Raw genomic sequence first — 19,295 nt, forward strand, 5'->3', positions numbered from 1 at the left:
ACTTCTGAGCCTAGTGGCTAAATGCAGCTGAGGCATACAGACAGGCTTTCTGCAATCCTGTTGGTTCTGAGAATTGGCATCAGGGCAGAAAATTAAAAAAAACCCCAACATATTAACACCCTACTAAAGCAAAGGCTGTGACAAGTCAGATCTTTATCCGTCCCACCAGGCAGCAGCTCAGTCAGCACGTCAGCGGCCGGAGGCCATGCTGCTGCTCACCCAGCCGAACAGCTGGAGGTTCCTAGAGGAAGCCCAGCAATCCCACAGGGCAACGAATGACATGGGTAGGAGCTGGGAATGTCATGAAAGAGCTTAGGGAATTAAGCATCCAAAACCACAGGAAACAGATTGCATTAGTTTCACCATGACAGGTAGAGCATTCCTTTTTATTTAAAATAATCCTGTTGTAACCTGTTTTAGCACTACAAGAAATGCAGCAGCACAGTCCTTCTAATAAAGTGGTGTTTCTAACCTGTCTAATCACAAATTCAGTTGTTATTTTGACCCACTTTTCTTGGTTTCAGGGCCTGAATGCTAAGATAAATAATTGCTTTTCTGCAGGGTTTGTGACCCAGCTCATAACTGGTACCCATCTGAGGGAGCAACCATATGACTTGGATATCAACACATAGCTCAACAGCAACGCTACTGCATGATCAACATTAGTAAACTGAAGGCAATTCAGCTTGAGAACAAAAATGTTTATTTAATAAATAACTGTATACAAAGGAGCCAATTCTTTCTTAATTTTAGATTACTCAAGAATGGCTTATTGTCGTTAAAGGAATTAGCCCAGCTTCTGGCCAGTTAATGAAGCAGCTCTGGCTCTGTATGGGGAGTGTTAGAACCATTTACTTAAATACATTTCCTTCTCTGTCCTCCTATCCTCTGTTCTCACCTATCTAGTCCAAAATATTTGATGTGAATCCCTTCTTTCTAGAAGAGAGCCACAAGAGGAAAACTGGAGGCGACATAGGAACTACAAGAAAATACGACAGTTTTCCAGGCAGGGGAAGGGAAATAAATAAAAAAAAACCAAAGAGAGAGACTATTTGTCCTATGTGAAAGCCAGAGAGAGCCACAAGGTCTAGTATTTCACAAAAGCATTAATTTCCTTATCCCCAAACAAAAGATAAAGGTATCCTTGCATAGCTTCTCTAGAATAAACAGATATATCCAATGATCCTTGCCTCAGCCTACTAGTTTCAGCAACCTTTACTCCTTTTGTGAGTCAATTATCACCCTCAGTAACTCCTCAATGGTGAAATTAAGATATTTCAGTCTGGCAACTATCTGCTAAGCACTGTCCCTTCAATTAATAACTTGTGTAAGCTTCTCGGTTTATCTTAAAAAATGCCTTTAATATTACAAAACTTTAGTACAACATGGAAATGGACTTTATGGGGTTTTGATTTATGGCTGGATGCCACGAAAGCTTAGTGTTCTTTAAAAAAATGGGCCGTGACTCCTTTATTTCAAGGCCAGATAGTCTCCCAAATTGGTTTAGTTCTGGAAGGTCTTGAATAGAGTATGATTGTCTAAATTAGAGCATAAGAAAAAGGTAGAACAAGTGGAGAGGCCCCAAATGGCACCTGAACAGTAAGAATCTTGAAGACACATCCTACAAAGAAAGGATGACAGAAGTGGGTTTGTTGACTTTAGAAAAGAGAAAATTATAAAGCAAGATGATGATCCATTACTGTCCATGCTCATTACGGACAGGAAAAGAACTGCATCTTAAGCTACATCTGTCGAACTAGAGAAACCACTGAGATGGTGAAATGGTCATTTTGGTTTCCTTGGAATGTTATGTAATCTCCCCCATTTTTAAGATGTTAGGCAAACCGGGAAGGGACTATCTCTTTTTACTAGATCCTACCACAAAGGGAACAAGAGGGCTAAAAACCTTATATTAATAAGGTTAATAGCAATATGCAGACACTTGAGTATAATATTTTAGTATCTGACATTATTTTTCTTCTGTCTGTTGGACAGCCTTGAATTTAATTTTGTAACAGATGTAGGTGTTAATTCCCAAGGAATTTGAAACTGAAACTAAAATCTCCATTAATAAGCAGACTCTTCGCTACCAGGCATAATTGACTTACCTATTTTGAGCTAATGGCAGAAGACTAGATGCTTAGCCTTTGTCTCCTAATGTTTAGACTGTATTTCTTCCTGCTTTCGTTAGGCAGATACAAGGAAGTGTTGCAGAATCCCATTTAACACACACTTCTGGTGATGTTCACATTTTGTTTTCTGATTTTGATAGCAGACCTTAGAATTTGTATCTTTAATTTTTGGTTCGGTTTCTTTGCTGTTAATCCTAAATGCTGTGGTCTTTCTGTGACTCCAGTTCTTTTATGCACCCTGGAACAGGTGGCCTCACCATCCTCTTACGCAAATGGCTGGGGGACGAGGATTACGTACAAGGCAGTGGAAGAGAGAGCTCAAAGGCAGCCTCTGAAGAGGCTGGAGGTTTCACCCCAACGAAGTCCTGAAAGATTGGCATACGTGTCCAATGATTTTCACTATGACGGAGGGATTTCTACAGGATTCTCCATGAGGCATGGAGATAGCAGGAGATCCAGTGGGACTGTCCCACCAAGATATGCTCGGTCGGAGATTGTTGGTTACACTCTTCGTGATTCAAGGGGACGCTCTTTTAAGAGACACTCCCACATGGGGGCTATTAATGATGCCGTCCTTGATGGTGTTTACCCCAGCCCCACTGTACCTCTGTACCATCAAGCAGGCAACAGTCGCAGTATGACCAACCTTTTGGAGAAGGAGAACTACCTGACCTCGGGCAGTGCGATGGGACAAGTGAGATCACCAATTGCTTCCCGTTTGGGGTCTCAGAACAGGCAATCTTTAAGGTCCAACTGGTACCAAACTACTTTCAGAAGCACACAGACCAGGAGGGAGGCTTCCCAGCCAGCTTCAATAACCAGTTTCGCTGCAGAAACAGATGGGAAGAGGATGCCACTGACAGCTGCTGTGGCAGCAGCAGGGAGAAATGGTTTCCTGCAGAGTGAACAAGTCACCATCAATGGATCTCAGCTAGGGTAAGCACAATGCAGGACCTGCTTTGGTTTGGGGTGTCACAGCTGAAAGGAACCTGTTTGTTTAAAAAGAGAAAGTAAACTGACTGTTGGCTTGAGCTTATGGTTCAGCAACCAACACAGTGTATGAAATGTCAGTGCAGAGGATGCAGAAAGTAGATTTGCTTTTAAAAATACACTTCCAATGCAACAGAGGAAAGAGAGAAAAAATGTATGTGTATATACATACTGCAGGGTCCACACCTCCTGCTCAGGTTTGGGACCCCCTTTTGCCAAGAGTTAATCAATTTTATAACGAGACATGAAGTAGTCACTGAGTAATTTACAACCTAAGTCACAATACACAGTAATGTATTGGCAAATTTTGTGCTCATAAGAGCTGGATGATTTCAGCACTGGTTCTCATGAGAATAGGTCACAAATTTACCAGTGAAGCAGCTTTTGACAGATTGGCCATTCCCAGTTAAAAATCCTTCATGGTTTCAAGGAAACTTTTTAGGTTTTATAAACTTCACTTAAAACACAGACAGAAGTTTCTCTTAGCTCTGTAGCACCATCCATACCTACAACAAACATAAACTGCTCTGAATCTCAGGACCGCAGAGCTTCTCACTACCATGAGATCCTACATGGTCTAAAGACACTATCTTAGTTTGAAGCCCTGTTAGCTCCATGTTAGAAATTCCCAAAGCAAAGAAATCCCCCAGGCTTAGGAGAATTGTTTAATTGTTAGAAGCATTCTTTTTTTTTTCCAAATTACTTTTTCCCCCCCTGAAATTCCCTTCCATAGAAGATTTCAGAATGTCTAAAATCGGTTCCGTTTTCAAAAGAGAAAATTTATCACTTTTGAAATTCCCCTCAGAAGTGAATATTTTTTTCATTTTAGAATAATTCTGTTTCCAGAGCTCTTAAGGTTCAATGGACAGAACAAACCACAAACCATTTGGTAAACAAGAGATAGTTACTTGCACTGTTTACTGTGGGTTCTGTTGTTGTTTCATAATCCAAATAGGATCCCAAGGTTTGTTATGCAAGTTAATCATGGTGTAATTTATAACATTGTTATTAAGAAATACCTCTTTTTCCATAACTGTGTAGCTGTTAAGTTCATTTTTCTGAAGGCCACCTTTCTTCTTTTTCTAAATTTGCTACTGTGTGAGATGAGGCATCATCTGGTATCACTGCTACATACAGATCAGGTATTTTCTGTCATCAACTACATGTTGTATACATGTTGTATACATGTTGTATACATGTAGTTGCCCATGATGACATGCGTTATGACTAGATTTACAAACATATGGGCTTGTGCCCACATCTAATCTGGTTTGAAATTTTCACCTCTGGGTGATGCAGGAGTTAAGAGATCTGGTATTAGTGATGTGACTCTTAAGTATTCAGTCTCTACAGCAAGTTAGTCCAGAAAAAACAGCTGAGAGCTCACAACAGCTAAAGATTTGGGAGTAGTAATGTTGAAAATTGGTACCTTGGAGGACTTTGTTTCTCAGTAAGAATTTACAAACAGGCATATATCCCATTGATTTGATCATTGACTCAACTAAGCACATTCCTGAGTGCATTTCTCAGCCACAGCTCTCAACTGTGATGTTTAATTTTGTGTAGGAGCAATTTTGTTCTTCTTTTGCAGGTGCAGACACTGGAATCTGGTTGTCTGCCTGCACAAACATCAACCAAAGTGTTTTTCCTGTCTGCATTTGTAAACATCTGTCTTCAGTCATTGTGCAAGTTGCTTGCTTGAGATCATGCTGAACTCAGGTGGAAGATTTGCGACCTAATGGAAATCTTTCTGACAGCATAATTCCTTAAGTGCCGGTTTTTAGGTTTGGCTTTTGCTGGAAATTACAGAGGAAAACAATTGGAAATGCTGTGAAAGGCTCTGAAGTTCCCTTTGTAGATGTTTACGGATTTCGTTTATCTCAGTACTCCTATTTTATTTACTTGTACAGATCTTGTTTAGATTTTCAAATATCCTAGGTTCTACTTTAGTTTCACAGCTAGCTTTCTGCAGGACTGAAGGGCTCTTTATTCTACCCAATGTTTAAAAAAGTCTCTGTAAAATATAACAGCTTATATTAGTGAAGAGGCTGGTGAAAAGCAGCATGTAAGATACAGTTCCGTGAGAGATTTGCACCACTAGATTTTTAAATGATGAGGAAGAAACGTGTGTATGGTATCCACATACATTGATACCCTTTTCAGGCATCTAAAATACACGTTTAATAACTCCCCTTGTAATTCTCGCCACTGGAAGGGCTTGATGCAGAAGTCCTATTTTGATTGTAGTGTATTCTGGTTCATCCACATCTAGCTACAGCACAGTTTAATGTAGAATTAAGTATTTAAAACATAATAGGCCACATTTTGCTTTGGGGTATACACTGCTGTCAGTCAGAGATATTTCACTGAAGTCGATCATTCCACTAGTAGTATAATAATTTCTTCTAACAAGACTTCTCAGTTTAAGAAGTTAGTAGAGACTTTCACATTACTTGTCATTTCCCATTCTCTTTGATTTTAAGTTTGCATTATCTGATATACCACTCCCTTATCTGTTGCTCCCTTAATAATGGAAGCAGGACAAAAGGATAAGCCTGTTTTCTAAGTAATTTGATTTTTCCAGAAATTTGCAGTTTTTTATGCAAATCACAATTTAGGTCTTTCCAAGGTTAATTAAGAGGATGTAAAATAGCTGTGTAAGGTTAAAGAGAAGTAGTGGCCTAGCTGTATATAGTATTTGAAATGTATATAAACGCATTTTCAAAATTTCTGTAGAAGAATTAGCTCATGCTATGGAATAAAAGCAGAAAAATCAGAGTATGGAGATAATATCTCTGTATCTTCTGGTAAAGGGAAGCAATTAAAAGCATCCTCATATCAAAGGCTTAGGAGAGAGAGAGATTTAACATGAAGCTGAGAAACAGCTGCTTACCGAGTCTGACTTCTAGATGTGCTGAGAGGTGTCACAAAACGATCAGACAACACGGTGAAAAATGTGTTGTTCTTAAAAATATCTGAAAAATGTTATGTTCTGGCAATTAAGGTGAAGTCAGAACTTGCCGAATCATTGTTCTGTTTAACAGCCATTGCCTGAATGTCCATTTGATTGTTGTCATCACACATGCCAATCAGCCACGTGGCTATTAAGTTTGCCTGTAATCGTTTTGAGGCTAGGGTGGAATCATTGCACCAAATTCTATTTTGACAAGAGGTAGGGTGCTGCAACTTTATGAATACCATTGAGGGTCAAAGATTATATTGCATCCTTTATTACTGCAGATAAAACATTAGTGAATGTTGTTTTTGTCCAGTCAAGGGCAATCCTAGTATGGCAGTGTACAACAGGAGAGAAAGATTTTGGCTACTGCACATGAAGGAGTATCAGCCATGGAGGGATAACTCTGGTGAATGGCGGGCTGCTCTCAAGTCTCGGCGCAGATCTACCCGCCCAGCACTTAGAAATTTGATGTCTGGCTGTGCTTGTGTTTATCTCAGCCTGGCAGTGGCTGCTGATGGACCAGTACTACTCTGGGACATCCTTGGCGTTCTGAGGCTGCGTTCCCACATAGATTCTCTGGTGTCCCACGAGGGATCAGCTCATGCAGCAGTGTTGAACTTGGGAAGTGCGTGCGTAGAGTCCTTCTCTGCTGTTAGTCACTGAAAGGACTCAGAATTTAATACATTGGAGATGTCTGCCACTCTGTAGAAGGCAACTGAATTTGGTCACAGGGCTCCAAAGTTACTGCAGTGACTAACAGGCAGGTAGTCATGCTCACATGTGCCCATAAATAACATCGTCACAAAACCCTTGTTGATTTAAGAAACCTGACTAAAACCCAAGCTTGAAAAGCCTGTTTTTCTGTTCCACTTAGAAGAGAGTAAGGAGAAGAAATATGATCTGGCTTTTTTTCCATTATTCATTGTTCAAGATCTTTAAGTAGGATCAGTACATCTGACTTGCAACTTAGAGTAAGTTAGTAGCTACTTTGTTTTAAATCTAGGCTGAAGTAAACTGAAAGTCTGGAAGCTGTAAGCATTGCCAGCCCAGAGCCCGGGGCACCAGAGTTCAGCCGAACTTGACTTTGCTTTAACCTCTCCTTTGACATCCTCAACACACTGTCCCCTTCATTTCGTCTTTGTCTTGCACAAGCACCTTGTGCACCTATAGATGCAGCGTATTTGCTCAAAACACTAACTCAGAGGAGGGGAGAAGACAAGAAATAACATGATTTACACCGGAGGGAAATATAAAGGCAGGTGGAAATCTCAGGGTATGGGAGTATACTTTCATTTGCAACAAGTGCATCAAAACTGTTCTCCATTTCTTTGCTGTCCTTGCAGCCATACTAATGGTCTTTTGCCCCAGCAAAAGCAAGCAGCAGATGTTGATTTACAGTGTAGCTGTAAGGAAAAATTCCAACAAAATCCATTTTAGTCTCAGAGTTCATGAGTTCATCATAAATATTTTGGGGAAAAGAGTCGGATTTCTATGCATTTGTAGCAAGATTCCCTGTGAGAAATTTGCCTGATTTCTCCCTGGTTTGTCTACCTTGCTCCTCCACAGCCCATTCTGGACAAGCCTGGACTTCCAGGCTCTTTCGCTCCTGTCAGTCCATTGCTGAGACAGCCTCAGAGTTGAAGGACTGAGCGACTCCTGAAACACATCCTTTAGAAATGTTTCTTTTCTCAGTATCAAAACATTTTGTATTTCACTCTTCTGAACACTGTTTATTATTATTTAATATTCCTGCTTAGTTAAAAGAAAAAAAATCAAAATTGCAGTTTAAGCCAATTTATTTCCCACGCACCTATTTTAACATAAAAGCTAATTGTGTCAGAATTGTTAATTTTAGATGCACTTGCTGAGATGATTATCAAGTAAACCATTCTGATTTTGGTAACTCTGAAGTAGGGAGTTGTTGCCAACGACTACTTGTTTCACTGTGGTTCACAGACTGCCCTCTCGTCCCTGTCTGGCCAGCCTGGGATCTGGTTCCACAAAATTATTTGGTTTAAAAAAAGATAGAATACTCATGGTTTTGTCCAATCCCCCCCCCTGCTTTTTTTTCCCCCTCTAAATGGAGAGTATTTGAAACAAAAAGTAAATAAAAATACCGGGAAACATAATAACCTGTGCCAGAGCTAATGTACCTGATTGTGCCACGAATTGTTTTGTGTTACATTTACTGGGGAAAAATGGGTCTCATGACCTCTCTTTCCAATTTTTTATATGGTTGTCTAACACAATTATCATTTGAGCAAACATGCTGGAAGTTGGAAGGAAAATGGCCACACATATTTTTAATCCTACCACAGATGATGTACATAACTCGGTTTAATGAGTGGTGGTGTTATTTTGTCCCACCTGAAAAAAAGGCTTTGCCCATCTGTTTCAAACCAGAGCAAGTTCTGTAAGCTTGAAAAAAGCAGGTACTGAGCCCTGCATGTATGTAGTCTGGGACCTAGGAAACTGAAGAAAGGCATGAAAACAAATATAAAAAAGCAGTCATCACATTACTGAGAAAAACATCGAGGTATCTTCATGACCAGTAAAAGACACTCTGATTTGGTTATGACCTTCTTTGGATCTTAGTCCTTCATCCACTGATGTTTCCATTTTGTTTTTATAATTTGAAGCATGACTTGCTTTGTCCAGAGCCTCTCGTTGCTGCAACACTTCCATTTATGATTTTCTCTTCCCCCAGAATATAAGTGTCTTTTAAAGCTTTTATAATATTTTCTGCTACTGGAAAGAGAATAATTTTCTAAGAAAAGATAAAGTTACTTGAAAAGCGTGAAAATCTTGGTATTACGAGAAATTTCACAGGCTAAATGATGATTTTTCTGCAGTCTTGCTTCACTATATTTCCTCTGCCTGTACTTATAAGGAGCCCAGAAGGGGAGATGACTCTGGAGCGTGCAGTGAGCATACTGAAGAGTGAAAATACACAGTCCACACCTCGGATTCTTGCTGCAGTGACTTTCATACAGCATGAGTGCTTCCAGAAAGCAGATGCCAGAAGAAAAGTAAGTAATTATCTTTATGTGGGTCACAATCAGGTAGGGCAAATAACTTTCTGTACAGTATGGCACTGTGTGCCAACGTGAAAAAAAGACACTCCAAGAAACCTTGTAGGATACCCGATGTTGAATATTTTCTCTAGAATATGCTGATGCTTTTTGCTGCAGATTCTTTTAAATCAGTGAAATGGCACTGGTCTATGGTAGCAAAATTTTGGTCTCTAGCATTTTGTGATAGGAAACAGGGAAATGTAGGGTAAAAAGGAACATCAAGAATTCACACACAGCACCTGTAATTACCAATGTTTATGAATAACTTTTTTTTAAAAATCACATTGATTAGGAATCCACAAGCTCCTGCAGGTGGGCTAAGAGCTTTATTACCCTTACAAGTTATTCCTAAATTATGACTTAAATCTCCCTTTTGCAAACTGACTTGAGTAGTTTCTATCCTATCTTGAAGAATATGGAGAAAAATGTCTATTTTCTTTCCCTTTTATAATGGTTTTTCACATGTTTTATGGCTGTTAAGTGTATACCCACTTAGTCTGCTCTTTTCCAGGCTAAGCAAACATAGTTCTTTCAGCCTTTGTGAGTTAAGATATAGAGTCTGAATTTACTGTCAATATAATTGCTCTTGTCTCTCATTTTCAACTGGCATGCGTACACCATTGGTACAGAAATATCCCAGTAAATGGAAACTCTGGGAGTACAGTGCAAAGTTATCCAAGCTTCAGGGTTCACTGGGACTGTAAGAATGCGTTAATTCAATGTATGGATTAGCCAAACTGGTAAGGGCTTGCTGGGACTGCGCAAATGCATTAATACATTGTTTGGATTAACCAAAGTTGTTAAGTCTCTTACAAGAGACTTGTTAAGTTTCTTACAAGTTTCTTGAAAGGGCATGTTAAAAATATTCTCTTCTTTTCTTTGCATTTCACTATCGAACACAATTATAGTTCTCTTGCTGAGCAGTTCTGTACATTAATGTGTAAGGTGGTTGTTTATTTCAACCATTTAAAACAAATTATTACATCTACTTTGTTTCATAATTTGCTTGGTATTATTCATATGTAATCTCAGCCTTAACTCCATATTCATGTATATGCAGTCCAGTTCAGTGACAGCCAACCATCACTCAGTCCTTCGATAGTTTTAATTTGCCTCACAGTAGATCAAAGACTTTTTTTGAAAATACCACCAGTACAATTAGCAGCCTTAGCTTCAGTCTGAGGACAGAATTTCGGAAGTGAATGTCTGAATGTGGTTTACTATTCAAATCTCTGACAGGCAGCTTCCTTGAAAAACAAGTGGATGAGTAAAAGATTTCAAATTGGAGCAGTCAGCCTAAAGCCTTCTTCTATTTTCTTGTCTCTCACACATATCCTAGCTGAGTTTTTCTGTTTGGTGCCCATCAGACTTGTTCATGTTGGCATTGTCTTGTTTCCCTTTTTTAGCCTTTCAGTTTGCATTCCTTTTCTTTGTCTCCTGATGCTTAGTTTCCTGATACTTGATAGTTTGTGGGTCTAGTGACTTATCTTTTTCTTGTGAACTTGTGGTCTTAACAGTATTTTGGTGAATTTTGTCTGCCGGTAAAAATTTAGAAAGACCAATGAATAGCTTTTGTAAATTCTCCTCTGCACATTAGGTCAAAATAGCACCATTTCTTTTACAAGAGCTATATAAATCCCTTAAAATTACCAACAGAAAGTCTGCATAAATGTTTAAAAAAACCAGCCACCTACAGTATTGGTGTCAAAAAGGCTTATCTACTGTAATAAAATACGTTGATGTGCCTTCAGCATGCCCTGTGCTCCATTTACCTCAAGATACATATTTCTGTATTTCGTTCTGCTAGCATCTAGATGATTGCTGAATGAATGCAGGGACAATCAGGTCAGCAGTGCAGTAGCAAGAAACTGTGCCTTTTGTACAACTGAATTAGAGGAAAGGCAGGCAGGCAGGGTAGTTTGCCAGGGCATGAAGGGCAAAAGTCTTGGTTACATTTCATTTCTTCATGTTGCCAACACCTGTTGGTCATAGTGAGTTCTTTTTATCATTAAACTCCGGACTACTCAAAACAGTTGTATCGGATTTCTAAGTCTTTCACATGCTGTTGATTCTACACAAGGGTGAGTTTGTCCATAAAATCAGATTGTATTTGAGATGCTGGAGGAAACCATCCTCCATTGTACATGGATGTAAGGTGTTTTCCGTAGTAAACTGATTCCTACATGAGCTAAGACTTGCTTGTGCCACATCATAGCTTATATGGGATTCATCATTTGCCACAACATGTAGAACTTGGAAACTATTTGTTTCTGTACAGCTGCTGTAAAATAACATCTTCTTAATTCTTCATTCATTTGGGGCCAAACCTCATTTTCTAAAGAATTAGACATTGAAGAGTAGTCTTTGTTAAATGTGGGTGGTTCCGTAGTAAACTAGCTTGCAACATTTAACGATCTACATTTTGAAGTTTACTAATTTACTATTTTTTTATCAGTATGCCACAGATAAGAAGTATTAAGTATAATGTATTCTTATTTAATACACTTTCAATATATGCACAGAAGTTAACAGAGAAAAATATTGTCTTTCTATCAGGCTGGCTGCTGAGAAAAAACCACAAACTTGGCACATCAGGAACATTTTACATCCAGAAATCTCAAAGCAGTTTATAAATGTTCCAGAGTTAAATTTCAAATATCCATGTCACCAACATGGAAGCTAAAATACAGAGCAATTAAATGTCTTGTCAGAGAGTACAAATCTGCAGCAAAGCTGGAAGAGTTTTAATTCCATTCTTTTACATTAATTATTAAAATATGATGCCTCCCTTAGTTGTGGATTTTAACTATGACTCTTATGAAAGCCCAGAAGTTAACAGTCGTCCAACTGATTAATGATCTGTACTTCAAGTCTTTCAAATAGGAGCAACAGAAAAAAGTCCCTATGACTGTTTAAAGGTTTTCTGCAGGGAAGGGTGGAGTTTGTCATTGACAGTAACTAACTGTTCTCTGCTGTGTTTTGTGTTCCTTGCAGGTTTTCTCGCTTGGTGGTATCCCCAGACTTTTACAGCTTCTTGACGTTCAGAACGAGGACATTCAGCGGGCAGCGTGTGGTGCTCTGAGAAACTTGGTGTTTGAGGACAATGACAACAAACTGGAGGTGTCAGAGCAGAAAGGGATCCCACTCTTGCTCCGCCTACTCCGACACACCAGGGATGTAGAGACTAAAAAGCAAATAACAGGTAGTGTTTTCTGTGCAGTCAATCATGACGTGTTTTGAGTAGTGCACAAGCTTTCTGTGTAGGGTACATGATTGTTTACTTAGGCCAATGTTTCATGACTAAATAAAAGAACATTGTCACCTATCTAAGCCCTTCCCTTAGGGTGAAATTCTAAGGTCCTTACTCAAGACCAGACTTTAAGACAGTAAGAAGAGACTAGGAACTGCAACTTACCCTCTTAAAGCTTCTTCAGAAGTGACGTGAGTTTCTTTGCAAGAAGCTTGCAGTCCTTGGTGCTCCAGAAAAGAAAGTGAGGCTCCAGATAGCAATTTCTTTAGAACCATTTTGGTGAGCAGTGATCAGAGCAGTCCCAGAAGTGCCTGGGACCATAATTAATGCCCACTACTTATGCAGCAGCTCAGCCCTCACTTTTTGACACAATGCTGCGGGTGCATACTGCAAGCAACTTGTTGAAGACTGTCCCCCAGAACTGTCAGGAGCTGTGGATAGAAAGTGGGTGTCCTACTCCCCACAATTTCTATTCTCACTCCTAACAGTTTACACCCCAGAGTCTGTCTTCTCAGATCTGTTACAAGCAGAAAACACTGCCACAACAACACTGTGCTTCTTTTCCATGTCCAGGGCATCCATTTGACTGTAGAGATCATACAGCACCATCAGTAGAGTGACCTGCATTCTGGATTCAGTCTTTGCAGGGCTTATGTTCTCGTCCTTTTAGTTCCAATGTCCTTGAGGAAGAACTCTTAAAAATGAGTAGAGCCCATTGCAATTTTGAAGGAAGAGCCTTTTGGATCAGAAACCCTATATTACACCTCTTGATGCAGAAGGAACAGCGGGAGGAAAGGTCCACTGCTTAGAACCATGGAATCATAGAACGGTTTGGGTTGGAAGGGACCTTAAAGATCATCTAGTTCCAACCCCCCTGCCATCGGCCGGGACACCTTCCACTAGACCAGATTGCTCAAAGCCCCATCCAACCTGACCTTGAACACTTCTAGGGATGGGGCATCCACAACTTCTCTGATCAACTGGTTCAACTCTGATCAACTCTGATCACCCTCATAGTGAAGAAGCATCTCACAAAGAAATCTGTGGTTACTGCCCTGTACAGCAGTACAGCCCTTTGCAGCAGCCAGTTGAGAAATGCCCACCACTTCATCCCTGCAGTCATGTTTGACCACAGCGTGTCTCTAGGAAGTCTACCACTTGTGAGCCGCATTCATTCTAGTTAACATGCAAAGGGAGAGCACACTTGTATTTTATAAATGGAAGAAAACATTATGAATAAATGAATGGGGGCTTATTTCAAGTGATCTTTAAAGATATCAGGAACACAAACTACTAAAATAACAGTGCTTGAAAAGATAGAGAAGGTGTCAAGCAGCCCTGCCTTGAAGCAAAGGCATGTTGAGACCTTCTGTAATTCTGCATTCTTTTAAGTATTTGAAATACTGATGGAGAACAAAGCTTTGTATTGTTGGCTCTTTTGGCTCAGTTCTACAGCTCTGCAACATTAAAATGTTTTACAGCTTTTCACATTCATTAGATGCAGAATAGGGTCATTTAGCAACTTATTGCATAGTGTGTTGTCTCTCAGTGCTATTACACACCAGCGAGGGAAGCAGTGAAAATGGTGGTACAGTGGCCAGAGAACTAATGCTTTCCTTGCTAGCAATTTCATCATTTCTGACAAGAGCTTTGACTGTTTATGCAGGATAACTCACAAGGATGTTGTGAATATCACTGTCTTCCCCTTCACCAGTGAGAAAATGGATGAAGGGGCACCTTCTTTCTGCAATTACTGCTATCATTGATCATTAATATTTACTTCTGAAACATACAAGACACCAACAAAATATTTAAGCAATATTGAGCAGGATGGTGTAGTTTGCATAAAGCAAAATGTTCTGATATACTTTCATGTCTATTAGCTGCAAGGGATGGCTTTAAAAATACAGGAAAATATTAAGTATTTTTTGCTTTGTTCAAGACCAAATGTGCAATTAGGAGGAAGTATGCTGGGTCCCTTGGTGAAAATGGCACTACGGCATAATTTTTGCCATCACTTGAGGAATTCTTCCAGCTCCCTAGCAAGCTGCAAGGAGCCCACAGGGGAAAGAGCAGCCTGGCTGAATGAATTTCTATGAGAATATTAACTTTGCTTCCAGCCACTTTCTTTCCCAGCCCATGCTTCAAAGGCAGGCAAGGAGCAGGCTGCAGACAGGAGGTAGACAGTCACTGTTAAGCATATGCTTACTAAGGTCAGTGCTTCCAGATCATCTTGGCATGTAGAGCAATATCTAGGGAACACTGGAATTACTGTCCTGTCCTGACTATGTAGCCCGAGAAGGGCTGCAACATAAGGCTTTTCCAAGCACAGTGCAAACCTCTGAGTGCCTTTCTACCAAAATGGTTAAACCCGGCTGAGCAAGTTCTCTGTCTGACTGTCGGCTCACCTACAAGTTTTGTTTCTCCTCGTGCATTGCCTTTGGTTTCCTACAGGACTACTGGAGTATCATAGCTATGCATGCAATCGCTCTGCAGTGTTGTAACACTTCCAAGAAAAGGTGAATGAAGAACCTTTGGGCTTCCACCTGCTCAGCATAAGAAACCCATCTATCTTTCCGCATCGTACTTATTACTTTCCTACTTTGACTGTAAATTAGAGACTTCCAAATGTGTGATATGATAATTAGTTGAATGTCTTCTCCATAAAAGATAACTAAAATAATCTTGGTACCTGATAATACCACACTGAACTCTGGCGAAAGACTCCTGGCCAAAGATTGAAAGCATGAGATACTCATTAATAAAGATGTCTAAGCTCAGCAGAGGAAAGCTGTTTGTCTCTGCTGCTGTGTAGGAAGCATGGAACCAAAGCACTCCACCTGACAAAAATACCTGAAGATAAGAAAGTTGTTGGAGAGAAGGAAGTTAAAACTCTGAGGCACAGAAGTTTTCTCATACCGTACTTCATTACCTGTCAGAAATACAATCTAATACTTGTGCACATGAGATAAAGTACATTTCAGCCTGAGAAGCTTATCTTTAAGGTCACTGGCTTATTAGTACTAGCAGTGTTAATACAGACAAACACTTGCCCAATATCAAACCGTATCATGTATTCCCAAATATCGATGGCCTCTGTTTTCTTCTGACCTGTTGTACTGACCCTCCCTCCTCTTTCTTTCTCTCTCACTGTGCAGAGAGGAAGTAAAAAGCCAATAACAGAAAAGTAGGGAAAATCTCTCCCAAGATCAAAAACGTGACTCCCTTGTATTGATTTCACCACACAGAAGAACCTGTAGCTGCTCATCTCTTTGTATACGCTCCCATAGGCGTACCAGAAATGCAGATACAGGCCAAGACATAGGCTGAGAATACAGTCTGAGTATGGCCATGCAGCGTGCCTTGTAACATCCTATGAAAAAACTGAAAGCAATGAAATGTATGGAGATAAATGCTGATTATAGCAAGTGCTGTGTCCTGCCTCGCAGTCTGTGCATCCCAGGACAACACACAAAAAGCGCCAAACCAGGACCCCTACCAAAGTGCCTTTGTGCTTATGACAGTGGTTTGAAAGCTGCCATGGACCAGGTTTCCTATTGCCCATGCGCAGGAAATAGCTGCTTGGTTTCTCTGTGCAGTTTCTGTGCTTATGTGACTTCTTCTTAGGGGGGGAATGAGACCTCCTCGAGGTCAGGTTGACTGGATTTGCTAGCTTCATCAAATCGTTGATACAAGTAAAGAAAAGGAACCATAGGCTCTGTCCTTTGTTTGACATACAAACAAGCTTCTTGCAAATCTCTTGGGAAAGGAATGAGGTTACTCCTGAGTAGTAGGAGAGTATGTCACTTGGAGACAATGCAGGAGCCAAGACAGGAATGGCATTTTGTAGTATTTGGAGAGCACGCTGAGGAACAGTAAGTAGAATGGCTGTGGCATGAAAAAAACAAAACGATTAGCTTTTGAAGGTAAGCCAGATGAGCCTGCAGGGAGTATCTAACCTCTTGATCATGTTATCATGCAGCATAAATCTAAGAAATGAAAGAAAATTTTTCCTGCAGGGAAGATTACAGCACAAACAGAACTGTCATTAACAGAAATATAAATGTAAAAGGAGACCCCACCCATTTTCCCAAATAACCATCTAAGGGAAAACTATGCCCTTATGAATACATTACAGAATAGCTACAAGGAAGGAGCCCACTCCTAAAGACATTTTCTATTGTGAACAAATTCACCCACACCCAGAATGCCACGGAGAGAATCCTTCTGAGCCCAGTGAGACAGTGCCTGTGGGTAAAGGTAGAATTTTTGTTGGAAAATTTACAGTGTGAGCAACATCTCAACTTCTGTTCTGACAATTCTATTCTAGGTATCTGTCTATTATTCAAAATGCACTTGTTCCTTTTAATATGATATTTTGTCCTTGTGCCCTCACATTTGTGCCATTCTGTCTTAACCTCCTCCCTTACCAGTGTCCTTTGGACCGTATATCTGATTTTCTATAAGCCTTACTTATCCTTCAGGAAACTGCATTCTCCCTTTTATCCCCTAACTCGGAGACTGAAGACCTGATCCCAGCAGAAGGAATGGGCTGCTTCTGGCTGGCTTTTGTTTTGATTTTACTATTGTTCACAATAGCTGTAATTAAATTCAAAGTGTAAGGAGATACAAAAGAAACATTTTTTTGTTGTGAACTGATGAAAGGAACATTCACTAATACTCTGCCAGTGTTTGGAGGAGGAGGTCTGTGAAACTTAGAGCAGCAAGCTGGGGAAACAATGAATGCCTTTGTAGTGAAAAGTAGAAATACTTGTCTTTTTCCAGGGGAAGAGTACTTTAAAAAGAATTGTCACCTGTTGGAATAGAACATAAGCAAAGCTAACCAATTTAACAAGACTATGTTTGAGATTTATTTCGGTGTTTGGAGATAGTGAGTTGACAATGTATATAGCATTACTTAATGATTTGTCTAGTGACAGATGTCTGGAGAGTAACAGCCAACCAGCGTTTAACAGTTTTCCCTCCTATGAAGAATTTTGTTATCCAGTGTTAGAGAAACTTGGTAATGGGCATCTCCTGTCTTCCAGCAGATTTCCAAAGACCTGTAAACTCACTCTCTGTACATCCCATCTACCCTCTTTGCATGTGAGTTTATTCTCCAGCTCATTAGTCCTTACTTGATAGTAGGAAGTGCAGCTAGTCCTGCGAGGCATCCAGAAGGGATGAATTCCTCCCTGGAAGTGTGGGGAACGATCACTAGCGTCAGTGGTGTTAGCTCTATTCAGCTTGTGTTACTTTGGTAATGGAGAAGATGGTTGCTGCGGATTCAGAGCCATGGAAAACTGCGTTTCTCAGTCAGGCATTTGAATATATGGAGATCTGACTTTATTTACGTGCCTAATTATGCCCCTTTTTTTACCCCGTTTCTATCTCCTCACATCAGGGCTGGTGAACTGTTACCACCGTCTTCTGCTCCTCTTCAGGTTATCAAGTGCCAGGCAGGCTCCTTCACTCATTAACTTCAAGGAGTTTGAGATTAGCTCTTTCAAACTGTGGGGGGAGTCTTTTTGCTGCTCTGATATTATTTTGGATATTGCAGGTTTGTTGTGGAATTTGTCCTCCAATGACCAGCTGAAGAACCTGTTGATTAGAGAAGCCCTGCAGACACTGACCGAAGCTGTTCTCATCCCTTACTCTGGTTGGCCAGATCGAGATTACCCAAAGTCAAGTGTTTTATCTGACCCTGATATCTTCTATAATGCCACAGGATGCTTGAGGTGAGCACTTAGTCTACAAGCACCCAAAACAACAGTGATGATAAAACAGGCTGCACACTTGCTTGCTTGCTTGCTTTGAACTTTGATGGCTCCACGAGAAAAGTTTGCATACAGATCATATTTTGAAATATGGCTTCATGCATATCAGACCAAAAGAATTACTGCTTAATACAATGAAAACAACTTTCTTTTTAAGGCTCCTATATATTAATTTGATGGGTACTCCACGGACTAAGTATATCCATAATGGAACATAGTAATCAGAGGCCTGGTTGCAGTGCATAATTGCATTGAAGTCAAACAGATACTTCATTGAATAACAGATGTTGGTATAATGTATAAAATTAGCCCCTGACTGATGGTCATAGTAGTAACAACAAAGCTTTTTTAAACAGTTGTAGGAATGGTATTACAAATTAGCACTGGAGAAGAGCTGACAGTAACTTGAAAGGAACTTGAAACTTGTGTGAGCGTTTTAAAGTTATTTTAAGACTCTAGTGCAGCGGTCTCCAAACCTTTTTGATCATACACCTCTATGAGTAAAAAGCTTTTGAGAACACTCCCTCAGTATATGTATATTTATCTATTTATAAATTATATACATGTACTACTGTACTCATATATTATGTACATTATAAAACATACATAAAAACATAAATTAGAAACGGTGCCTCCATTTAGAGAATTTGATTGTATGTAAACAAGAAACTAGCCTTCTATGAAGAGCAAAGAAAATTCACTATATTCACATATTACTGTTTCAGCGTAGCCTCAACAGAAATTTGCTGTCATGTATGTTTTGTTCAAGCAGCAGTGATGTTGTTTGCAGTGCATGACTCGTTGTGAGCAGTTCTTTTGAGCACAGTCTCTGGTTCAGACACCCAGGAGCGTTAGCATTTCCTGTAAGAACCACAAAGTTGGCAGCTTTCTCTCACAATTTCCTCCCTTTGCTGTTTTTTTTTATTTTTACTTTTTCACTGTTCTATAGCCCTGTAAGTTCCATTTGCGCTACCAAAAGACTAACATATGTGAAGGATTAGTTCTGGTGTCGTAGGTCCATCAGTGGGACAACTGAAGTGCTCTTGTACCTTGAATTTTCTTTCCAGAGACTGAACAAGTCATTTTCACCTACGGCAGCATTAGCTTTTAATG

At 39.9% G+C, this 19,295-nt stretch overlaps 1 protein-coding gene across 1 annotated transcript in view; it reads left to right on the plus strand.

Annotated features, from left to right (window-relative positions):
• The window catches only part of PKP2 (plakophilin 2), a 36,289-nt gene that overhangs the window by 326 nt on the left and 16,668 nt on the right, over positions 1-19,295 (plus strand). The window contains exons 2-5 of the mRNA XM_010290841.1: positions 2,380-3,068; positions 8,972-9,110; positions 12,150-12,357; positions 17,966-18,143. Of these exons, the coding sequence (XP_010289143.1) occupies positions 2,380-3,068; positions 8,972-9,110; positions 12,150-12,357; positions 17,966-18,143 (1,214 nt within the window). The remainder of the gene's footprint in view (positions 1-2,379; positions 3,069-8,971; positions 9,111-12,149; positions 12,358-17,965; positions 18,144-19,295) is intronic.

This window comes from Phaethon lepturus, unplaced genomic scaffold (genome assembly GCF_000687285.1).
Source record: "Phaethon lepturus isolate BGI_N335 unplaced genomic scaffold, ASM68728v1 scaffold12537, whole genome shotgun sequence".
Classification (NCBI taxonomy): domain Eukaryota; kingdom Metazoa; phylum Chordata; class Aves; order Phaethontiformes; family Phaethontidae; genus Phaethon; species Phaethon lepturus.